The 24,172-nt window shown below is 43.0% G+C and overlaps 1 protein-coding gene across 1 annotated transcript in view; it reads left to right on the top strand.

The window, feature by feature from the left end:
- Window positions 1-3,057: 3,057 nt before the first annotated feature.
- epb41l3b (erythrocyte membrane protein band 4.1-like 3b) overlaps window positions 3,058-24,172 on the top strand; it is a 32,379-nt gene continuing 11,264 nt past the window's right edge. Inside the window, exons 1-15 of the mRNA XM_053437840.1 lie at window positions 3,058-4,131; window positions 7,043-7,242; window positions 9,643-9,786; window positions 14,889-14,993; window positions 15,268-15,310; window positions 15,411-15,486; window positions 15,694-15,912; window positions 16,708-16,795; window positions 18,455-18,607; window positions 19,197-19,294; window positions 19,676-19,851; window positions 20,191-20,390; window positions 20,860-21,444; window positions 22,703-22,756; window positions 23,833-23,868. Coding sequence (XP_053293815.1) covers window positions 7,054-7,242; window positions 9,643-9,786; window positions 14,889-14,993; window positions 15,268-15,310; window positions 15,411-15,486; window positions 15,694-15,912; window positions 16,708-16,795; window positions 18,455-18,607; window positions 19,197-19,294; window positions 19,676-19,851; window positions 20,191-20,390; window positions 20,860-21,444; window positions 22,703-22,756; window positions 23,833-23,868 — 2,166 coding nt within the window. The 5' untranslated portion in view covers window positions 3,058-4,131; window positions 7,043-7,053. The remainder of the gene's footprint in view (window positions 4,132-7,042; window positions 7,243-9,642; window positions 9,787-14,888; window positions 14,994-15,267; window positions 15,311-15,410; window positions 15,487-15,693; window positions 15,913-16,707; window positions 16,796-18,454; window positions 18,608-19,196; window positions 19,295-19,675; window positions 19,852-20,190; window positions 20,391-20,859; window positions 21,445-22,702; window positions 22,757-23,832; window positions 23,869-24,172) is intronic.

The following is a 24,172-nucleotide window of genomic DNA, read 5'->3' as shown; positions in this document are numbered from 1 at the left end:
TGTGTGTGTGTTTGTGTATTAGTCTGTGTGTTACTGGTGGTGAGGTGTGTGTGTTTGTATCTGATGGAGAGGTGTGTGTGTTTGAGTGCTTGATGGTGTGTGTGTGTGTGTGTGTGTCTGTGTGTGTGTGTCTGACTACAACTGCCCCCGCTGTCCTGATCTCCCACAATTCTTCAGTGTCAGTAGTGGTGGAGTGTGATAGGCTGCCGGAGCAGCGGAGGGGGGAACTGCAGCAGAGTAGCACCGCTGTCAGGAAGCAGGAGCCCGCTAAACAACTCGCAGAACCAGCCGAGCAGTGACGGTTGTGCCCGGTAACGAACCTCCTCTTTTGTTTCTACTGCCTTTTCGCTTGTTGACTCTTCAGACATCTTTAGCACCGGATGTCCGCACGCGTCTCTTGTCTCGGGTTTAGCCTCGTTTAGCCTCGTTTGACCACAGCCAAGACGGTGACAGCGTCATCGACGTTCGAATCCGCTCCGGCTGTTCCCAGTCAGGCGGAGAGAACAGGGTCCGGTGGACGTGGCTCCTCCGAGGGTCTGTGAGTCCCGGTGGTTGTCGTGTTGCAGTGCAGTGTGTGTCTGTGTGTGTAAAAGAAACAACGAGCCGTCGTGTTGGAAAGTGAAAAGCTAGCGTGTATTTTCAAATGAATAACGAAGTGAGCAGCGGGCTAACGTGTGTGTGTGTGTGCGTGGGGGGGGGGGGGGGGGGGGGGAGAAAACGACGCGGCAGAGATGCTTTGAATCAAACGTCTTCGCACCGGGGGACAGACGACACGGACCCGGTTCCGTCCCGGTGGACATGTCACGGGGGTAGAACGGGGGAAACCTGCGGGATTCAGACACGACATCCCGGGCTGTTTGTGATCTGCAGTGCGGGTAGGCGTGACCAGGGGAGGGGGGGGGGGGGCGGATTCCGCTGTTAGCATCCTCTCACCCCCCCCCCCCCCGGGCTCTGCACGCAATGGCCGGAGGTCTGACTTGACAATTTCATCAAGACCAGCACAGTGAGCTGTTGTTGCAGATGCACTGGGAGCTGCAGCTACATCACAGGGGGGGTGGGAGGGTGGGGGGGGAGGCCTTCGCTTCTCAGATCAAATATACTTTATTGTTCCCATGGGGACATTTATCTGGGGCCTAAGTGCTCCAGCAGCTGCAGAGCTGCACATTGTCCAACAAGCAACAAGGACATATCGGGGAAGAGCCAGAATGATAATGCAGAACTGAACTGAAGTGAATATTGCACTCAAAACTCTTAAAGGGATAGTTCACCGAAAAATGGAAATTAACTCTTTATTTACACAACAGTAAGGCGATGGAGGGGTGGGGGGAGAAGTGTTTGAGTCCAGAAAGCTCTTTGGGAGTTTCAAGGGGAAACGGCACAAACCAGTTCCTTAAAGGTAACTCCATACTGATCCTGTGGTGTCGTCCAAGTGTCCGTAAGCCCCGGCATTCAAATCCAAATCGAGACGGCGTCATTTACTGTGTTTACATCCTTATTGTTCGTTGTGGTCCTCGTGAGAGCAAGTCTCCAGTGGAGGATATCAGGGGACAGCTTTTCCATGTTTTTGTACGACTCTAAACTGAATATAACGGATGAGGCAAGAAAAGCCACTTGAGGACAACCCCACCAGGCTGAGGGACATGTTTGCCAGAAGGCCCATTACATTAATTGGCAGGATAGCCGTCAAATGCAACAGCTTCTTTTCGGTGTTATGATTCGATTCATGCTTTCATTTTACAGTATGATATGCATTTAAATACAACTGCTCTTTACAGAGTGCAGAAGGCTCTAAATAGCAATATTTAATAGTCTTTTAAATTCGTTTTGGGATTAAGGTTATAGTGGTTTCCAATTAGCAGGCAATCTAGAGCCATATACAAATGACAGATGCATCTTAGCTGAGCCCAAGAACCCAAATTGCACATTAGTAGTTGGAAATCAAGCTCGTGCTAGCAAGGCAATCAAAGCAAAACCCCCCTGCTCCTCTCAACCCCCCCTCCTTCACACTGCTCCACCCAGAGATGGTGACCTCGACCAGCAGCTAATACTTGATGGACCAGAAGCACGTTCACATATTGATCAACCAGTCTGAGCTCCCATCCCTGACTTAACCTGTCTTATTGTAATAACTGATCTCTGATTGGGTATTGACACCACCTCTCCACATTAACATATTATTTGGAGAATATTTCACCTTAAATCATTATAAAAAGTGACTTGCTGCTCCTGTGACCCTTGTTTATGGTTGTGGAAAGAAATGATCAGTATATCAGTTTACAGCTGATTTACTGATTACCTATAGCTTATCTCATAAAGTGCTTAATCCCCATCGACCAGTAGCTGCATAAGACCTTATTACAGAGAATTAGCTCTAATCTTTTACGTTTATAGGAGATTTTCCCCTTTGTCAAAGGAGCGGTAAAGATCGAGTGAGTGCTAACTTCAGCAAACATGTAATTTAAGAATTGTTTTTCTTCTCAGCCACATCTGCGTTGTTTGTCTTTCGGCTTTCAAGGAAATAACCCCAGCCCTACACAACAGCACAGCAACAAAGACAAACTGTTGTTGCACAAAGAAGTGCAAACGAGTCAGTCAAGTTGAGACGATAGTAAGTTGTGTCTGTTGTATCCCTGAAAGCCTTTCTGCTGCAGACAGTAGAATGTGAACCCAGCGACCTCACAGCATTTATGGCATTCCTCTGCCAAAACAGCTCTCTGCTTAAAGTCACCTTGCTGAGACCAGTTTAGCCTCTGGTGTCGAGCTGTCCAGTTCGGTCAGCGAGGCTTCAACTGAATAATCTTTCAAAATTCAGCCACACCTCCTCTCCCTCACAAAGGTTATGATGTTCAGTTTGTGTGATGCTTTTGGAGGATGCATGATTTGGGGCTTTTGAACTTTATTGTTTATTCAGAGCATAGGATTGTAGAAATAATAGAAACTCCCTAGTATAATGAATAAAGTACAACTACACCCTATATCCTATTTTTTGCAGGACTATTGTATTAAACTGTTAGTTTTACCATGTTTATTCAATAAGTCTTAATTTTATTTGAGAGAAAAAGCAATTCTATAAAACCTTGAAATGTTTTGCTGAGTCACTGATGATACAATCCATCAGTATTTCCAGGAATTACCTAGTGGCAGTCTGCCATCGTCTTAATGCGTCTGCCACATTTTCATAATGACCAACTGTAGTTGGACTGATGATCATCAGGTATCTGGTGAGAATTAGAAGAAATTATACAGTTTTGATGGTGTAACACCTGTATTTTCTGGTTTAGTTGTTTCCCATGATGGACGTATAAGGCAGATAAAAGCTCGACCCCGCCCCTCTCTGTCTCTTCCAGCCTTTTCTTAATTATTTATTTTAAACCCCCAAAAGATTAAACTTTTCAATATGAAATACCTCATTTGAAAAGCTGGAACCATGAAAACAACAACATTTGTGCTTGGAAATGACTTAACAGTTGATCATGACTGTTGAAGATAATTTAATATTTTCATCACATCAGCTTTACAAAACGAATCATCGAACATGTCTACTCTAAAGTAGTAGGTCTGCTATCGTAACAGTACAACTTCTACGCAGTGGTTGTACTCTTTGCATCAGGAGCTGAATATAACGTTGCATCTATAATAAGTAACTGCATTTCACAGTATTCAATGAATGCCATGAATCTACTACATATGTACGGCAATAACAGATACTGAAGGACCACGTTTGCCTCTCAGAAGACGAGTCAGGACAAAACACATCAATAATGTTGTTTGTTGTTTCTGAAGTCTGGATAGTTGAAAACACTTTGGGGATCCTTAACCCTTCAGCAGAGGTGTCTCGTTTGATTGGCCAGGCCAGCGACATGGTATCCTGTTACAGTAGCTGGGTTGCTGTGTAACAGCTGTCAGCCCTGCAGACATGTGGAGGGGTCACATCATACGCGGCGGGCCCACTCGGGATGGGCTGGGATGTGTCCGAAAACACAGGCCATACCCCTCCATGTAACCTCTATAAGCCCCCAGGGAGGGGGTTGCGGGAGTGGGGGCAGCAGTGGAGGGGATGGGACCAGCTGTGGTGTACTTCAGCTAATGTCACTCAGCCCAGATGGCGGCTCATCATCCTCCTCTGTATATGTGAGTGTGACTTTCCAACAGTGTGTTTTTATGATTATAAATGGACCTTAAAATGGAGATTTGCAATTATAGTCACTGATCAATTGTTTATAGTAGCTATTAAGATAGATAAGCCTGTGCAGAGTGTGTGTGGCATGGACATGAACCTTGTCTCTGTGTTGTTGTTCTATTTCTGGTTCAACTAGTTTGTTCATTGGCGCACATGGTTTGATCAACTTTGGTTTAGTTTTGATTCATGTTGGAAAGCAGATGTTTGTTTCTGAGGGAGTTGATATCTTTCCAGAAGCCACATTAACACTGAGAGCTTTACGTTCTGTTTTCCAATGACAGTTGAGTCAAAACGTGTTTCCTAATCTGAAAGATGCATTTCATGACGACCATTTGCATTTTGTTCTGCTCTTACCATAGTTTCCGTTTCTCTCTTCAGTCACATTAGCAGTCATACTGATTGCTGAGTAATCTGTTATTCCTTAGTCATACCAATGCAAAGGAAACTTCCCGTATTGCCCAGTTCACAAAACGTCCCTTTCAGAGTCACTGGATCGCTGTGCAATCCACACCACACAACTTTCTGTCCTGTGATCCGGAGTCTCAACTGACCGGCAACAGGTCACACACAAGGCAGCAGCTAGTCGTTTTATTTTGGATATAAAGAAAACAACCACTTAAAACTGAACCGTTTTGCCTTCTATGCAAATAGACATTTTAACCTTTTTTATAAGATTCTCAATGGGATTCAATAAGATTTGGATCTGATAATATTCTGTTGAACATCATTTCCATTTCCTGTGTGCCAGAGGATTTTCTGGGTATAAACACAAATCATTTATAACTCAGAACGCAAAAGCCTTCATGACCCTGAGGGACTGGAGTTTTGTTTCGTAAGATTACTCAGGAAGAAAGCGGCAAAGCGTGTTTATTTATTGAAACAATCAAGGATGATTAGATCAAATAGACTTTCATTGAATCTTATACTCGGCATGATAAGGCTAAATTGGCGCCTTTGTATATTTGGAGTAATCCAAGGCGCTAAATGAGTTGTGAATACAGCTTTCTGAATGCATAATGTATGTGCCAGTCCATGGTGAGGGTCACACACAAGGCTACTGTGTGGGCTGTTGTTTGGTCATGTGAAGAGTGCCTGTCACCAGTGACTGAACGTATTCTTCCTCCATTTCTATGGTGCTAAGATGTTCCTTTCTTCCCCTCCTACCATAGTTCCTGTTTCGTTGGGGGGGTTAAGAGAGGCAAAGGTTACTGTGCAACTGTAATCAGTCCGCTGATTACTGAACCGCTCCTCAGTTCTGCCCCCCCACGGTGCAGTAAGAAAACAGCAGCGAGGATTTGACTGGATTTTGGTTGAATTCAGTTGAGTGGTTTTTATCTTCATGTTCTTTTAAAAGCAAGTGTTGGAGATTGGATCTTGTGACTGCATCACTCCATTCACGTTGATGCCACTCAGGCCCATAGTCTCGCTTTGGTTATCTTTATAGTCCTTTATGGCACCGGAAATTACTTATATTCAGTGTGATCAGCATGTCGTGTTCGGTGACCCTTGATTCTTCAAACCCAGACTCCTGCCTGATTTCTTGGAAAGCAAGTGAAGGTAACGCAGAAGAAACCTTAAGACTCCAAACCGATTTATCCCATTTCTGAGTCCAGAATTTTCTGCTATTTTGAGTTAACATCATATACATCTATTTAAAAACTAAGCAATTCCCTACTTAATATATCATTTTGCATTACACTACTATGTTTTAATGCCCAGTAACCACACCATTTTTTAATAATGTAGTAAAGGCATGATGGGGCCATAGACCCCAGCTGTTTATACTCAAGCTATGTGCGTGCCAGTGTTTCGTCTCAGCGGACTATGTTGACATGTGGATCATGTGGATGTTTGTTTTTCTGACGGGAACAGTTTTCTACAGATTGTAAAACATGTTGACCCCCTCGAAACAACAGATAATCAATAACTGTTGTTTTGCTACAGTGTTTTTCCCCGAACCACAACTCTCCAGTGTGGTTGTTTCAGTCGTTCATCAGTGCGTAGAAGTTCAGGGATCACCTCAGCCCTCAGTGCTGTGTTGATGCAGAGGCTGACGTCCTCTGCTATGGCTGGAAGTCACTGATCCTCCCCGTAGCCATCCCACCCCAGCGTAAACACGGCCCTATAAATAGTGCTAAGGGAGAAGCATGCCAGCAGCAGAATGACAGGCATCCGTACTACACACCCCAGATTCTAGTCATACCCCCCCCCCCCCCACACACACACACACACACACACACACAAAAAAAAAACAAAAAAAAACAAAATGAAAACACATCCCCAATGCCAAAGCCTGTGGGTACGGTTAGCTCAGGGTCCCCAGAGGGATCTGTCATCGTTGTTTGGCAAAACTGGCCATTAGATGTTTCCTCTCATTACCCAGCTTTTGGCTTCTTGGGCAGCATCTGTTGGCGCCGGTATGTTGCTATTCACAGAGGGAGAAGGTCAAGCACGCTTACTAGTGCTGTTGGGATACTTGGGATGTTTGTGTGTTAATACTCCAGGGAGGAACTGAAGGGAGGGTGCAATGAAAGATTGGTTACCAAATGATTCATACATAATAAAATGGAGAAATTGACTAATGAGAAAATCAACAGTTAGTTGCATCTGTAAATTCAATTAATTGTAAACCACTTTAATCAAACCCCTCCGTGACGTCAAAGCACCGGCTGTCGCTGCACTTTCCATCATCAGCCAGTGACACGAATGGAAAAAGGACAAAACGACTTCAGTTAATTTCAATTCAAACATTGTCCATTTGTCTGCATTAGCATCAATGCAATTGGACTGAAGAGCAACACTAGGTCACTTCATAACAAGTCAGCTGACTCATCCATTTTTTCTTCTTTATCTCCACTTCAGCGTGATTTACCATGACAACTGAATCAGGCGCAGACGCAGAGGCCAAGCAGCCGCAGGAGAACAAGGAGACGGAGAAGGGGAAAGCTACAGCAGCATCCTCCCAGCCGAGCCAGGCCGCAGCCGAGCCCACTTCACCTCGGAACCAACCGGAGCAGCTTCCAGCCGCTGTCGGACACAGCACCCCGGCCAGGAAAGAACAGGTCAGCCTCTTCAGAACCACATTTACAACACAGGCCTGTCGGAACATGCAGGCCGACAAAATACCCAGCTAGCTGTCATGGACATCTGGACTAAAATTAAATCCACATTAATATCATCTTATTCAGCCCTATTATTTTCTATGAGGCCTAAAAATACACTGGAGGGTTTCGATTAAGAATGAATTCTCAGAATGTAAACACTCCACATATTCTCATATCGTAGGCTTGAATTTGAGAGAGAAAAACACAATAGACAACATTCTTCTCCTGAATGAATTATGTCTTTGTGTAAAAATTTGAAATGAACATGGGAAAGAAAATACTGACAACATGGCCCCGGAGGCCTCAGCGGTGCTTACATCTCTGCATTAAAACATACCTGTTGCCTAATCTGTGCTTTGATTTTGAAATGAACTTGAACATCCAGTAGTGAGGGGGAGTGAATCACATGATATTCAGTTCGCTGACAATTGTACACTCTTAAAAAATTTGAAACAATTTGCTTTTAGAGAAGAGCATTGAGAAGAAATTGGTATTTATATATTCTGCTGTGAAACACACCAGTTCCACTATCTTCTATGAATACAAATATGGCCAGTGGCCTGTACATGTTATAAAGAGAGACAGCCCAGGTAGCTTCTGATGTTATCTGAATACTAAGTGCCTGTCTGCTGGTTTTGGCCCAAACAACCTCAAGGGCTCAGTATCTAATCGATCTGAGGGGATCAGATTTCCAGGGCTTTGAAACTACAGCCCCTTCCCTGCTTTAGTACTTCTTTAGCCAGCGGTACAGTACATGCATACAGATTTGGTCTTCAGGATGGGCTACCTTGGCGATCACAAAATTGGTTGCTGATATAGCCCAAGGCACAACTCGCTTTAAAGAGCACCACGTGTACGGGCTTTAAATCAAACCAGTTCAGCTGTAGGATGTTTACTCACTGCACAAGGTATGAAACCCATTTATATGTTTATTTTTTCATCAGGAAGAAATTGATTCGTTGATTTGTTTAACCTGAAGAGCAGAAAACATATTTATAATTCTATTGAAAAAAGGTTTGTTTGGTGTATGTGGGCTCTCAGACTGCATTAGAGGAGGGATTCGCTCTGAGCTGTCTGTTCTTATTATTGTGACTCCACGATGGCCAGGTCAGCGACCTTCTGGTTTTCCGTCCCATTCTCGTGAAGACGATATTTCCGTAGCACAGAGGGAAGACGGAGTGATTAGACTTATCAAAGGCCACTGGGACAAACACTTTTTTGTTCATAACTCAAAGATTTGCACACTAAATATGAAAAAAAAAGATTTCACTCTAATGTGGTAAATGGATAAAATAGTGAAGTGGTGATTTTTTTTTTCCACAAAGGGCACCTTCACTGTGACGTCATACCATAATTTTTGTCTTCCTTCCTGTTCATGATTCAGCCACAATTCAGGAATAGAAAGCAAGATTGTGAGCATATGGTTTGCTACTGGTGACGTTGATAGAAATGTGGTTTTACCAAAGTATTTAGCAGTTGAGGTAGTCCACTCTGGAACAAACAACACTCTGATGTTGACACAATGAGAGCAATGCCCCTGGCACAGCCCTCATCATGTCACACTGAGAGTGATAGATGAGGCTCGGCCATTGTCGGATTTGTGTGAATTAGCAGAAACATGGCTAAAAGATATCACAGCAACGTGATGAAACCCAGTCAGTCATTAATGTGATGCATCCGTGAAGTGGCCTCTGTTTACAGTTCCTCTACTGGGATTTCATTCATCTGTGACACTTGTCTCTGTCGCTCATTAATCACCCATGAAAGCTTAGGACACATTCTTTGGTATTCTTTGGAAAGTTGAAGTAAATCATATCTAAGTTACGCTGTTACTTTAATTCTCATTCTCTATAAAAATTATCCTAATTGTCTTGTGCGGTTCCAAAGTTCCTCTGAAGAACAAGATAATAAATTTGCAATGTGGGAATGAAAGGGGGCGTTAAATCCATTTTGTGTGCGAACAAGAAAAAAGAAATGTCTCTGAGCTCGAGGTTTTTTTTTTCAGCATAAAGTCAGTCAGGAAGGCTTTGTTTTCAGCCAAGTGGAAAATTGGATTTCTGTGTTTAAGACAAAATGGCGGTACACCTCTAGGTCCACTCCTGATTACATTCACTCAGGGTCCCAGTTGCATTTTTTTGAGGTTTTGGAAATGTGACAGCATCGCACTACATCAAAAATCCTTTAAGTCAGTCTGAGGCAGTTAGGTAAGGAAATGGTGTGAAGAAAGTATTTCTACGTCCAGTCAAAAATCATTTAAGTCTCAATCAGAATTCTTTTACTCATCCAGTGAAATGGACACAGAGTCCATACTAAGTACTCATTGGTGTTAAATTACACTTGTTCCCTTTGTCCTTTCAGGAGCAGCAGGAAGAGGACCAGGAATCCCACAGGTCGTCCCTCAGTCGTCTATCCAAGTCTCCATTGAGAGGAGTGAAGAAGGTGAAGATCATGCAGTGCAAGGTCTCCCTGCTGGACGGCTCGGACTTCACACTCGATGTGGAGGTTGGTACTGTGTGATTTATTAAAACTAATTTTGTCTTGTCTATATTTCGAAAGGTGTTGCGTTGAACACTTGAAAAATTAACACCCATCTGCGTCAAGACTGAAGCAATGTCTTTTTGTTAAAGATGAATCAAAGCTGGTTCAGTCTGAATTAATGTATAAGCTCTTTTGCTTTAGATAAAGAAGTGGCAGATTAATTTCAAACAACTATCACTTGGCCTTTTGAATTTCCTTGCTTCAATGCAGCAGCACTAATGATATATGCATTTTAATAATTATAGTGGGTTATAAACGCTATTGTTGGGTCCTGTTGCACTGTAGTCCTACTTAAAAAACACTTTACTTTGCAGAAATGGAGGAACATGGCTCATGGAAAAGTTCTCTTCATTTCAATAAACAAATAATGCAGTATGCAGCCCTGTTTACCCCGAGGGTTACAAAACATTCAATTTATGCCCCATAGAGATCAACTTGATTTTCTGCATTGATATTCAAATTCAGGTGTCCCACAAAAAGGAGATGAAACCCTTGAGAATTTGTGTCTGGATTCCTCCATATATCTGTCCTCTGACACTTGGCCCGCTGTAATAAAATAGAATAAATATCGTATATTTTTTGGCAATGCTTCTTAGAAACAATGATTTCATGGATTTCACTGTGCATATATGCATTGAGCCAAATTGCTTTGGGGGATTTGTTTTTCCTCCAAAGCTTCTTCCCTGCAGTCTTGAGAGAAAAAAAAAAAATCACGTCACAGCCCTTAAATGTTTAGTTCTTACTTCAAAGCTCATCCGCGATCCAGAAATAAATCCTGCGAGGGAAAGGGAACCGACAGTCACTGAGAAATACGTGCCTTTGTCTTGTAAATGCGAAGCTTGCAACCTCACCATCCCAGCAGTGTTGCTTTTATCATAATGTGGAGAAGTTAAATACTGTGGTGGGATGTTTGTGAGGAGGAGAAATGGAGCATGAGATGGTTGTTGATCACAATGGGTTAGAATGAGAGAGCAGGCCGAGGTGATGAATGGCTGCGTCAGTTTCTCGGCTGGAGTCTGGACAATTAACCAAAACAGTCATATTTTAAAATAGAATGTTCTCTCAATTTTATTGATTCAGATTTAGTTGCATTACAATAGAGTGGTAACCAGAGGAAGGCTGTGATATTTGGGGACACTGCACATCTTAAGTCTTATAAAGAGACCACAGTCAGTCATAGTAAACAGCTTTCTGCCTTCAAACAGTCGCCTTTCTTTCCCAGAACTTCAAAAATTCAAAAAGAAATCTGACCAGTGAACTCACCTGACATTTCACTCTTGCATACTTTCTTCCCAAACAATACTAAGTGGAGCCTTTTCTCAGGGTTGTGTGGCTTTCAACTTTTTGTACTTTTCCCCCCAACAATGTGTGCGGGGCTGAAGTAAAGAACCAGACCTTTCTTCTCGGGTCTCCTCTGAGCAGATTCCTTCCCACCAGGGGTTTGGATCGAAAGATAATCCCACTGTTTTGGGTGGTGGCGGTGAGGTGAGGCGTTCTGACCGTGACACAGGAGCATTTGTTGGAGGGAATCAGTGTCACTGACTTTGCGTTGGCAGCATTACTTGATGTCCCGCTGAGACCAGGGAAGGATTCTTAAGGACAAGGAGCTGGAAACGAGGGTCAATGTGGGCGACTTGTTGTTGTGGGTTTCTGCAGTGCTGCTGATTTGAAAGGATTTTGCTCAGAGAGATGTGCGAATGCTCTGTTTGATGGTAAATAGATACTGTAGGTAATGTAATGAGAATCCCCCCTTGTACTGCATCCAATATAACTGAAGATATTATGTATTTGAATTATAGCACGATCGATGTAGATTTATGGGAATCAAATACAAAGAACTTGAATTGAGAAAAGTAACTTAATTATTTTTCTGTGGCTTTGGCGCCAACCTGAATGTTGAGTGAAAGCAGAGCACTATACCATAAAGATGGTGGACTTGCAATTGTGATGCGCAATAACAAATGAATGCAGCGGAAACATCCATGACTTAATGTAGGTCAAGCTGGACATTGGATCTGACATTTCCCACAATGCAATTTAGTTGTCTCTTTCATTAAGCACTCCCTGTCTGGAGAATGTTAATCTCTTTTAAACTCTTTTTTTACACAGTGATATTGTCTTCTATTATTTTTACCCATCATTTCCCTATTTTTTATTTCCCTTAAAAAGAATAATAAGATATCTCCAAGCTAAAGCTGAGACAATCCTTATAACACCAGTGCTGCATCTCCATTTACCAACTGCTTTGACTGGATAATACATCTTATGATGAGTAAACTGATATTCTAAAAAAAACAGCTGACAGTAAAACAACAAAATTCGTATATTTCATAAATTAAGAGACACGATTCTTCAATTATCTAAGTGAATCAACTTAAGTGGTATGAGCATTAAATCAAAACTCATTTCTTAGAAGATATTGATTTTATCATCCAGCAGATATAGAGTATAGACAAGAGGCCATTACTTACGTTTTCCTGCAGTTGAGCTTTAACTGTCTAAGCACAACAACCTTCTATCTAATTCTCATTTAATCTATTTGGACCCTCCTTTAAAGCAAGATTATATTTCTCAAGGGGCTTATCCTAAATGTAATCAGTCTACTCTCAGATAATGTGTTATAGAAATGTAAATCCCTGTTAAGGGGATATTTGTGTCTTATAGTTACAGTATTGAATCATCTTATCTCCAACCCTGCTTCCTGGGTCTCGCTCATTGTTTCCAGACAGTGACGGCCATTAGAGGAGGAATACTTAGAGCTAACCTTGGTGTAGAGGTCATTAGAGGGAATATGAGACGACGGATCCAGGAGAGACACAAACTGGAATGATTGAGTTATCAGTCCAAAGCTAAAATATACTTTTAATATATCAGTAAAAAGCCACAAATTTACCTAGACTTATGCTCTGCATCTTTATCAAACAGAATCTCAAATGCATTTATAATTTAACATTATCAGGCTGGTGCTTGGTGTCATTTTTCATCCAACAAGCAAGTAATTTATCAACTGCTTCTCCTTTCTCAACGTGTGGCAAAAAACAAATTTCTAAACAGATTATATTTCAGTTCAGATCTTCCAGGGACACTTCAGCAAACGTTTGTATTTTTAGTTGAACAATCATGTCTCATCTGATTCTTCACATCGTCGTTATAGAATCAAGCACCTTTTGAAATTCGAGCAATATCACAGAATCAAGCTTTGCTAATGATGCAGTGATGGTGCACTAGGCGGGAATCATACACAAGTGATGCTAGTTGATGGACAATACCTCAAATCACAGTAACAATGTCTTCATGAGTATATTCTATCCAGTTGTTACCAATACCGACAGAAAGGGTTTCATGAAAAACAAATTACTTACAATATAAAAGCAAATTACAACAAATAGGTGAGCAACCATGAAGGAAGAAACATGAACATTCATCCTCTATACTGTTATTTATGAAAATAGTGAAAGTAAAACGAAGCAGACCTGATCTATGGTAGTTCAGCTTATAGTGTTTGACACAGTGATACAGGGTAGGTCAGAGGATCCTTTAGAGAACTGCCAGGGAGTCCTCATCCTCTCCCCCGATCCCATTTAAACTCATCCAGAAATGTCAAGATTTGACATTTTTATCCCCCTGACCCTGTAGCTTTCCAGCTCAACTGAAATGTGACTGCATAATCGTTTTCTATCATTTTCTGTGACAGAACCTCCTCCGCTTCACTTCAGAGGCTGGTATTTCTCATTAGAGGGGGGGGAATAATCCCACGCCTCACTTTGTTGTTGTTATATATCAAAGAAAAATGGTCTGCAGATAAATAAATGAAGGAAATAGTCACTAATAGTTGTATAACAAGTTTTAAAACATGGTTCAGTGATGTAAGCTCCTTTTCCATAAGATCATTATGAATCTCCAGTCGCTGTTTAATATGACGTCAATTTTCCATCCAGCTTCCTGCTGTTTCCATTTTCCTCAACAACCAGATCAGTCTGTGGAATCTGTTGCTCTCCTAACATGCAGTCTGGTTGCTGGAGCTGTATCGCTCAGACAACTCCGTGACTGAGCCTTAACAGATTTGCAGATCCGTCTGTCTTGTGTGTGTGTGTGGAGGCTCTGTCATTAAAAGCCAGAGTTAAGTGTTGCATTGAAAAGCTGCTTGTCACAGCAAGGCAGCACTAGTCTGACATGACTCTGCTAATTCCCTCTGAGATGTTCTGATAGGATTAACTCTCTGCCACCAGCGGCTTTATAGCTTTCTTCAAATCATGCACTCACCCTGGAGTTCTCTCATAAAGAGGGCGTGGGTACGCTTGAAATATGTGCATGTAGACAATCACACAAATCAGCCGCGTGTTGAGACACTATATTGGTCAGCATCTGTTCAAAATCCCTGCGTGTTTATCCATGTCAGGCAATACTGGGCCTGCATGTGAATCTGACAGATGTGACGGTGCGTTGTGACTCCTGCTGCTGAAATGTGGCAGTGGCTTTCAGCGCAGTCTGTGTTGTGGCAACTCGGGCCTTAAAATATCCCGTGTGAGCCGAGCCAAATGAGTTTGAAGTGACACAGCTCCAGCTGATGACATCTGGCTCCCCCGTCAGTGATGTGCAGTGGATCGTTGCTAAGCCTTCACATAACTGAGGTTCACCTTGAGCTCAGGAGTGTGAAGGTGTGTTTGTTGTATAATTTTATTTATACAGAGGGAAGTAATTGGTCCAGAGATGCCCAGATGGTAGAAAGCAGCTCCAATACCTTGAGGATTTGCCTGGGCAGAAAGAGCGTCATCATGCAGCAGTGTAGTGTGCTGAGTCATCACACTTTTGTTCAAATAGGAAATATGTCAAGTTGATGCACTGCAAAAATTTGTCGACAGTTAATTTTCATTCAGGTAGCTAAAGATATAGGGGAACTGTATACACCAGCAAACATCCTGAGATTTATAAACCTGTGCTTTGGGGTGTCTTGATTAAAACTCTTTAAAAAAAACTCTTATCACTCGTTCTTATATTCCTACTGCTTATCAATTTTTTCATTATATAACAATACCGACTACTGGATGTTTATTTTCCTCTCACAGAAACGAGCCAAGGGACAAGTGCTCCTTGACAAAGTGTGCGGTCACCTCAATCTGCTGGAGAAAGACTACTTCGGAATCACACACAAGGATGTAGAGAACCAGAAGGTGATTAAAAACAATTCACTGTATAATCAGCAAACTATCATCTTGACTGACACATTAGGAACAACCCTCGTTATAAAGTTAGTGGAGTACAATGCTCCACATTGAGACCAGACCGAACAAAAAACTTTCCTAAAGTCCTTGCGTAAGAAAATTATATGATGACTCTGCTAAACATTCCCACAGAGCCAGAATGTCCGACTAAAGAAACTTGAATTAGCAATATGCTCACAAAGTGGTCTTGATGAATGTTTTTGTCTGTGGTTGTCTTTTGTAGAATTGGCTGGACCCCGGCAAGGAACTGAAGAAGCAGATAAGGAGTAAGTCTCATATCCTCCTGAATCCAGTGAATTGATCAAATGAGGTGCATCACCTCAAAAGGGCTGCTTTTAATAACTCCATGTCTTTTCTGTGTCTCAGCTGGTCCCTGGAACTTTGCATTCAACGTGAAGTTTTACCCCCCAGATCCCGCCCAGCTCACTGAGGATATCACAAGGTGAGTCAGCAGCTCCCTTAGTAATGAGATTTTGGTTTTTTTTAAGCTTTAGTTTAATTGATTTGATTCCTAACAATGTAGTTTAAATGGGAAAATAATTGATTATGTTGATGCAATTACATTAAAAAACACTTTCAAGGAAATGCACGAGAAAATCCAGACAAAACAATTTTCTGATTTGTGTTGTGTCTCTTCTTCCTCACCCAGGTACTATCTGTGCCTGCAGCTGAGAGATGATGTGGTGTCAGGGCGCCTGCCCTGCTCCTTCGCCACCCACACAGTACTGGGTTCCTACGCAGTGCAGTCTGAACTGGGAGACTATGACCCTGAAGAACTGGGCAGCGACTACATCAGCGAACTGCGCTTCGCACCCAACCAGACCAAAGAGCTCGAGGAGAAGGTCATGGAACTCCACAAGAGCTACAAGTTAGTCTCAACCTATATTTCTAAAACAATGTTTATAGCTTTATCCTTTCATACAGCCCTGGACCTGGACTGTTTTATCCATCAAATTGTAAAAGATCTTTTAAAAAGCTATTATAAATCTTAGATCTTTATTGACAGTGGCCTGAATTCAGCCCAACAAATGTGTTCACTCAGTTTTGAATGTGCACTTTGATTTGTGCAAAAAACCTCCTTAAGGAGAAACTACATCCTATGAAACAACCAAAACGTGTCTAGCTGAAGCAGAAAATTCACATATTGAAGCTGATTTTGAAAATACGTTTTCAGATCCTTTTAACCCTAAAACCTTTAGTCAGTCTGGTTAACCTGTGGGACGTTAACATCCAGGATTAATAATATTCTTTGAAAGGCAACACGTCTGCCGTCACTGGATTTATCTTTTCTTATAAATGGATCCAGCTGGCTGTCCTTTTGTCTGAGTCCCCTGTTCTCCCTGTATTACAGTGATTTGTGTGTAATTTGATGCAGTCCTGTCTCGCCCTGTGGGTGGAGCGAGGCTATGGCAGTACCAGGATTAGAGTTTCCCTGAAGGCCTCTATGCTAAAAGTGGATGCACTCATGGTTATCTGTGTCGCTTCAGTTGAAAGCATCCATAAAAACAACCATTTCCCAGAAAGCTCTTATACAATAAATCAGTGAATTATCCCTGTTCAGATCTCATAGGACTGCTCTTGAATACAACATCCGTCTGAAAGCATCAAATCGTTCTTTTTTGTAGTTTCCATTTGTTGAGTTTGTTGGTTCCGTCTTTATCAGGGGGATGACACCGGGCGAGGCGGAGATACACTTCCTGGAAAACGCCAAGAAGTTGTCCATGTATGGTGTGGACCTCCACCACGCCAAGGTAACAAGTCGCTGTAAACTTTTAACTACTTGTATAGAGTTTAGAATTGTTTTTTCACGGGGGAAATTATATGTAACAATTGGAGAGGGCTCATCAAAGCTGTAGATGGTGATTAAGTTATCGCATCCTTTCGCTATAAATGATTTAACATTTCCTCAAATTAAACCACAATGCCTGTCTGCAGCATTCATGCTAAGCTAAGCTAACCAGCTGCTGTGTGTAGCTTTATATCTTTCATACCAATCGTAAGTTGTATCTTTTCATTTGTTTAACCTAATGTCTCCAGGAATTGGTCAGTGCCTCCACGCTGCATTAAGATGTTTTCAACTAATGTTATGGACGTGTATTTTGTATTCTCTCTCTATGCAATCTAACACATTGCAATCATGCACTCAGTAGTGACGCTTTCCACCACAACACCGCTGCTTCCGAAACATCATGGCTGCCACAGAAATGCCTCTGCTGCACCACTGATTGACTGACATTATTTCACTTCTACCGTGGATCTGGGGCTGAAGGGGTAGGGGGAGAAAGGGGCAGGATGGGGTGGGATCTGGAGCCCGGCTCTGCCTTCCTTTTGCTCTTCTAATCTGCCAGCCAGATGGGATCAAACACTTCATTAGAACACAGGCAGTAAGGAAAGAGCTGCAGTATGACAGCAGGACGGCTGTCATCATAAAAGAAAATTACACTCATCAGTCCTGATATGAATCTGTTATCCAAAGTGCTTTGAAAGTCAAAATGGGTGTAGATGTGAGTGATGGGGAGGATATTGCCTACGCAGATTTAGATCAGAATGGAGGAGATGACAGAGACGAGCACGCAGCCTTGATCAAACCGAGTCGACAACAATGCTCAGCTCCGCTTCTGTGAGACACCGTTTTGATACACGAGAAAAAATATGTACACATATCAGACCAGCATCCCTCTTTTGTCTTCTCTCCTCTCTCATTAAATGCAAAGTTGGTAGGGAGCCTCTATGAAAGCTTGGCTCCAGCTTTGGGAGAGGTAAGAGGCTGCATCTCATGTGCTTACCCAAGTGTGTGAGTGCGTGTGTGTGCTTTTTTTTTTTCTTCTTCTTCTCGTGCATGGTTGCATTCAAATTTGTCACTTTCAACATCCCATTGTTACTTTAGTCTGGTTGTTCTTGCTTGGGACCAGAGCCTCCCTCTCCGGACCTGTTATCAGTGGCTTCACCTGCTCGTCTCATGCTTTCTGCAGTGAAGAGCGTCATTTTGTGCCTCATCCACCATTTCCCAAGACTTCACTGTCGCTTTTGCCAACTCTCACTCACTTTGTGCCCCGTTTGAATCACCGTTCAACAGCAACACAGCCTGCATAGAGAAGATAAGAGTTTGCCTGAATTCATTAGTCCATCACCTGCCTGCTTTACCCTTCTATTATCACAAGTTAGCTCTGTTCAAGTCTACTTTAACCTGCTGTGCCCTGGCTCCCGAAAACCCCCATACTCCTTAGAGTTTGTCGAATAAGAGTTTATCTTTAGCAGAACTGGAAGAGAAGAGCACTGTTGTTCTTAAGCTTCTCCTTTGTCAGGGATCGTTACACATTATTAAGGAGATTCCCTAAACTAATTTAACATATTTGTGTGTTTTGTCTTTGTTATTTCTTTGTGTGTCTATGTTAATGTGATGTCTGCAGGACTCTGAGGGTGTGGAGATCATGCTGGGCGTTTGCGCAAGTGGCCTCCTCATCTATAGAGACCGGTTGCGGATCAACCGGTTCGCCTGGCCCAAAATCCTCAAGATCTCCTACAAGAGGAACAATTTCTACATCAAAATTCGACCCGGCGAGGTAAAGAGATATTCGTCTACTCGTGACAGCTCATTTGAAAAGATAAATTAGATGGATGTATTCATATGAAAGCTGCTGTGCTCACTATCTCCCACAAAGCACCATCCATTTCTTATCCCGTGTTTACTGTGACACCATCTCACTACAGCAGCTTGAATTAACTTCTGTTTCAGGTGAACTGCAAACTGCTGCTGCTGCTGAAATATTGTTTCTGAAGTTCTAAGCTTTCTGCAGATGAATAGAAATGCAGTTGTTTTCATCGCTACTTTTTCCTAACCCACCATATCTTTTACTGACTCTTTACTTATGTAAACTTTAATTGGAGTGGCTTTGTTGTGTGTGAAGCTGTTTTACATAGGAAATGTAAATAATTGATCTTGTACCGTTTTTCACTATTTGCATAATGCTAATTATTTACAATGAATTAAAGTAGTTATTTCTCTACAGGTTTGTTGATAAACTGGTGAAATGTCTACAATTAACACAGCACTATAAATCAAGGGAGAAATGGGATTCCCAATACACGAGTAAGCAAGGTTAAAGTTACCTGTAGAGAATCTGACTACAGTGTTTAATCTGTGTTTTGCAGTTTGAACAGTTTGAAAGCACGATCGGTTTCAAGCTACCAAATCATCGCGCTGCCAAAAGGCTCTGGAAGGTCTGTGTCGAGCATCATACCTTTTTCAGGTAAGAAATAAACGAGGAGATGTTTTCTCACTTAGCATGTTGGTCAGTAATTTTAAATCAGAAATATTGGATTTCATTCCTTCCTAAAGTGAAGAGCTTGCCAACCGTGCAAACATGAATTTACCGATAACCACCCTAAATGTTTGATTTATTGAAGCGCTGCTCAGACTGTTAGTAGCCGTTGCCATTTGGACAACATGCAGAGTAGCTTTGTGCTGCTTTAGGCAAAAAACTGGTCTCCTGGGTTCTTTTGTGTAGCGAGTCCACCCCGAAGGCTCTCGGGAGAGTATTCAAATTAGCAGGCGTTCTAATTATTTTCACAGCTTAAATCTGTGTTCTGTTTTCGTGTTGACTAATGTGAGTGTTTGTAACTGGCGACAGGCTCGTATCCCCTGAGGCACCACCGAAGAAGTTCATGAGCCTCGGTTCCAAGTTCCGCTACAGTGGCAGAACGCAGGCTCAGACCCGCAAAGCCAGTTCCAGCATCATCAGACCGGCTCCGTTCTTTGAGCGCTCGGCCAGCAAACGCTACAACATGTCCCTCAGCTTAGATGGAGGTGAGGAGCTGTTGGTGGTGGTGTCTATTTACTGGCCACAAGCGCCATCAAAGTTGAAATGCTGTCAACTCCAGGACTTTTGTTTATTTACCCAGTTTGTATTTTTGAAGCCCTGTTTTTTTCCCCTGCACAATTTAAACAACAAAACAAAATAGAGCTGAATCAAATAACAGGGAAAAACGTAAAAGCCCCCAAAAAAGATCTGTAACACTTGTGCAGTTAAGCGACAATGAAACCTTTTGATTTCCCTGCTCACAGATTTCTCAGTCCCTCGGTGTTTATAAAAACATGAATCATTCTGTCCCCTCACATCCATATTTGTCCTCTGGCCGTTTTCAGCTCCCATAATGGAGAACCACGAGACTCTGATGAAGGACAGTGACGGGGCGGCCAAAGTCATAGCCAAGGGGGACATTATCACCACAGTAACTACAGAGAAGAAGGCAGAGGAAGAGAAGGAGGAGCAGGAAGACGCTCAGATGGATGAAGCAGAAACGGCAGAGCCCACTGCCACGACTCCGCTCAGACACGACACAAAGGTAATCCACTGTGTACAGACACCTTCAGCGCAGTGAGAGCTGCCTTCCGCTCAGATAAAAGAACCTTTCAGGGGCTTTGAAGTGTTTTTTGTATTTGGTTCAAAGAGAGGTAATATTAGCAAATATGCCCTTGGATTTTCAAAGAAATGGATCATGTTCCTTAGAAGCTGCTGCAAATCTTTTTAATCCTTTTTTAACATTTGAGTTTTTTTTTTTCCTTAATAAACTTTTATTTAATAACATTATGGCGGAAGAGAATTTCCTAGTTGCTTTCAGCCTAACCCTCTGCAGTAGGCTAGGCCTAAGTGCTTTCATCTTGTGTACGCTTTACTAATTAGCTTTTCTTTTCTTGTCCTTCCTTTGACCCCACACTATACTCGTGTGTGCTCATGCGTATTCGCCCCCTTCCCCTTTCGCTCCTCTCCATTTACACACACGTCATCCCTTCGTTGACATTACCCTCCGTCAGTACTCCCCGTGTGTATACACAACTGACCCTCTCCGCTCGGAGCTCTCACTCCCCTCATCTCCTGTTTCATCAACTAAAGTGCGGCGGAGGCGCAGGGAGAATGTCCGTAAACGGGCCTCATCAGTCAGTCCAGCCAAGAGCGGCAATGGGTGCCGCCGCCGGCAAGCCCACGCCGATCGCAAAGCCGCCCTGCTGCAGGAGCAGGCGCTGCTGCTCTTGGCCCGCAAGCAGAGGCTGGAGCAGGGCAAGAGCCGCGGCGGTACGCTCTTCTCCTTCTCCCTGCACCTGCCCGACTGGTCCTCCCTGCTGGATGAGGACGGCTACCTCACCTTCCCCGATCTGTCAGAGATGCGCTTCCTCCCCGAGTGCGCGCACAGCTTCCTCCCCATTAAGTCACCCTCACTCATCCCCTGCTTCCTCTTCATCTTCTTCTTCTTGCTCTCCACGTCCTTCTCAGTCCCTTACGCCCTCACCCTCTCCTTCCCCCTGGCGCTGTGCCTCTGCTACCTGGAGCCCAAGGCAGCCTCCCTGACCGCCTCCATTGCCCAGGGCTACCATGACCATGACAGTTCAGAGGAAGAGGAGGTGTGTGCGTGCGACTTTATGTTCCAGTAATGGCCTCTTGGCTTAGACGTACAGTTCATTATGATCGTTAACTCCTTGTCCTGTCCTGTATCCCGCTCTGCTGTTCCACCAGTTCAGAGCCGACCTGGAGACCTTGTCTGTCCCAGTGTCTGTCAGTCTCCTACTTTCAGAACCTCATCTCTGCCCAGTCACACTCTCATCCTGTAGACCACATCCCCATCAACTTCACGAGTGCACAGAGATGAGCCTGCAAGTCTCACATTTCATATTTGATCGTCACCTTTCATGAGAGGGTTCGACACAAACAGTGGGCACCACTCGTGACTTGCTAAACCACATCCGTATGACCGTAAAACAATTATTCCTGCCAACTTTTAATTATTTTACTGATTGTTAATAATCACCAGGATTTGAAGAAGTCGTCGGCCTCCATTTTTGTCACTAATTCCTTACGTAACTTCAAATCTAAAAACACTGCTTTGTGCCTAACTCATCTCAGTAATATCATCCACATTTAAGACTTAAAAGTGTAGATAGTGAATGTTTCACGATCATCACAAGCTGCATGACAACATTTCCATCTCGATTTAAGCTCTCAGTCTCTCTGCATCGCTGGCTGACGCAGCCTCAAACAAAATGGAAACTCTCTCAGCACTTTCTGCAGTCTGTCAAGATGAGACCTTTTTCAGAGCGAGTCAAATCCAAATCCATGTGATGCAGAGAGAGTGTGATGCTCAAATGCATCCACATCACCCTCAGTGTCAACATGCATGGAGAGGAGGGGGGAGGGCCTGAAAGTCAGGTTACTGTTCGTCAACAAAAGAAAAATTCTAAATCCCATGTTGTCATCGCGTGTTGTACTTTTGCACAACACAGATTTCATTTACCTGGACTGAGTTTCATTAACGGAATACCAGGATTTAGTCTTTTCAAATCTGAGGCAAATTAAATAATGTTCCTGTTTGAAAGTGACCGACCCAAGGTTTCAACTTCCTCTGAGTCTGTTTTGCTTGCTTACTTTGCATTTTTTCTTTTATTTGTCTTTGTGTTGATCCACTGCTAATCTTATCTATATAGTCTTGTCGGATATTGTATTTTTGCAGCTGACAGAAACGGCCGCTGCATTTCCATTTGTTTCATCTGTGGTAATGAAGAATCTCTGTCGATGTGTGATGTATGCAAGGATTTAAAAGCTGGGTTCTTGTCATTCCTCCTTTGCTTGCCACTCGGATCGGTTTTGCTGCGTTTGTGAACGCAGACCGACAGCGATCAAACTGACTTTGCCTATGACGGAGAGATGACCGCCACAGAGGTCTGTACATCGGAGGAGAATATTGTATTTCGGGCATGAAAGACACACAGATAGAGACGAGGGAAACAAAAATGTGACGCTGGATCGTAGTTGTGAAATGTGAAACAACGCCTGCACTTGAAGATCTAAATATTATGCATGCATTGCATCCTTTTCGTCAATTTAGTTATTTTCTTTTTAGATGTATTGTAAACTTATTTAAAGTAGGATGTTTTCCTGACACAATTTTCCACTCTTTCCCTTAAAGTCTTTAAACTACTGACTGTTTGCCAAGCCCAGCCCCATGACTGGGCTAACATTTTTTTATTGTTGCTCAGCACAAAATAAACAGTGGAAGCATTTGCAGATATACCAATTAAAACAGGGGGGGTCCTTGATTGTATACAATGGTAGAAGAACTTCTCATTTGTAGCTAGCAACAATTAATTATCTACAGTTGACAGCTGTCGTAGCTCAGTGAGATGAGTGGACATGAGCTCGGACTTCAGCTTATTTTACACCAATCACTGGTAAGAAAACTGGTTTTGATGGTTTGGCAGATCGGTGGATATCGGGCACAACCTCAAAACCTACAAATGGTGACTGGTTGGTGTGAGATGACATTAGAACAAGAATTCTGTGATAAGCAGCCTTGTAGTAGAAGTAATAAATACTTTACAGGACGAGAAGTAAGTGAGGTGTCACATTTTGTAACAATTGGACTTGCAGAGTGTGAAGAGGGTATTTTTAAAACCCTATGCATGCTTTTCAGGAACTAGATTTCAAACTCAAAGGAGGAGGAAGTCCAGACCAGACGAGTGCACTGTTTACTCCGTTCTCTACAGCAGAAACAAAATGCTGTCTCACTGGCCCGCTGGCTCCTGTTGTGGCTGCTAATCCATAATTTGATAAATGTAATTCATGGGAGGGGTTTAGCAAACAGTCCCTTCTCCTTGTCCCTCTGCTTGCTTCTCCTTGTAAAACCACTTTCTTTAACTTGACTTTCCCCTTTGCCTTTCTTCTAACATTCTTAACACTGTGGCTCTTTTCCTCCTCGTCTCACACTCTCTGTGCTCTCCCTCTTTACTTGCTGTCAGTCGGAAGGGGAGGACGACTCTGAGATGCGGACTCAGGTACACTGGGCTCGCTTCATGGCCCAGCTCAGTGCATCTCACCACCATCACAACCCCCACCAGATGCACTGAGCCTCACAGACATCAGCCATCCATCACTCTTTGTCATCTTGTCGCCTTGGCTTGCCTTGCTACTGCTACTGCTGCTGTTGTTGACATTATCACACCACACACCAGACTGACCTTTCCCTCTTGCCTGAATTCACGTCTCAGGCTGCCGCTGCAAAGCTGCCCCTGCTGGCGAACACGCCATCCAGCTCATTCCTCAAAGTGCTTTTGTGTGCAAATGGTGGAGTCGTGTTTA

The sequence above is a fragment of the Pleuronectes platessa genome, chromosome 13, assembly GCF_947347685.1.
Source record: "Pleuronectes platessa chromosome 13, fPlePla1.1, whole genome shotgun sequence".
NCBI classification, from domain to species: Eukaryota; Metazoa; Chordata; class Actinopteri; order Pleuronectiformes; family Pleuronectidae; genus Pleuronectes; species Pleuronectes platessa.
This window is presented reverse-complemented; position numbering and strand designations above follow the sequence as displayed.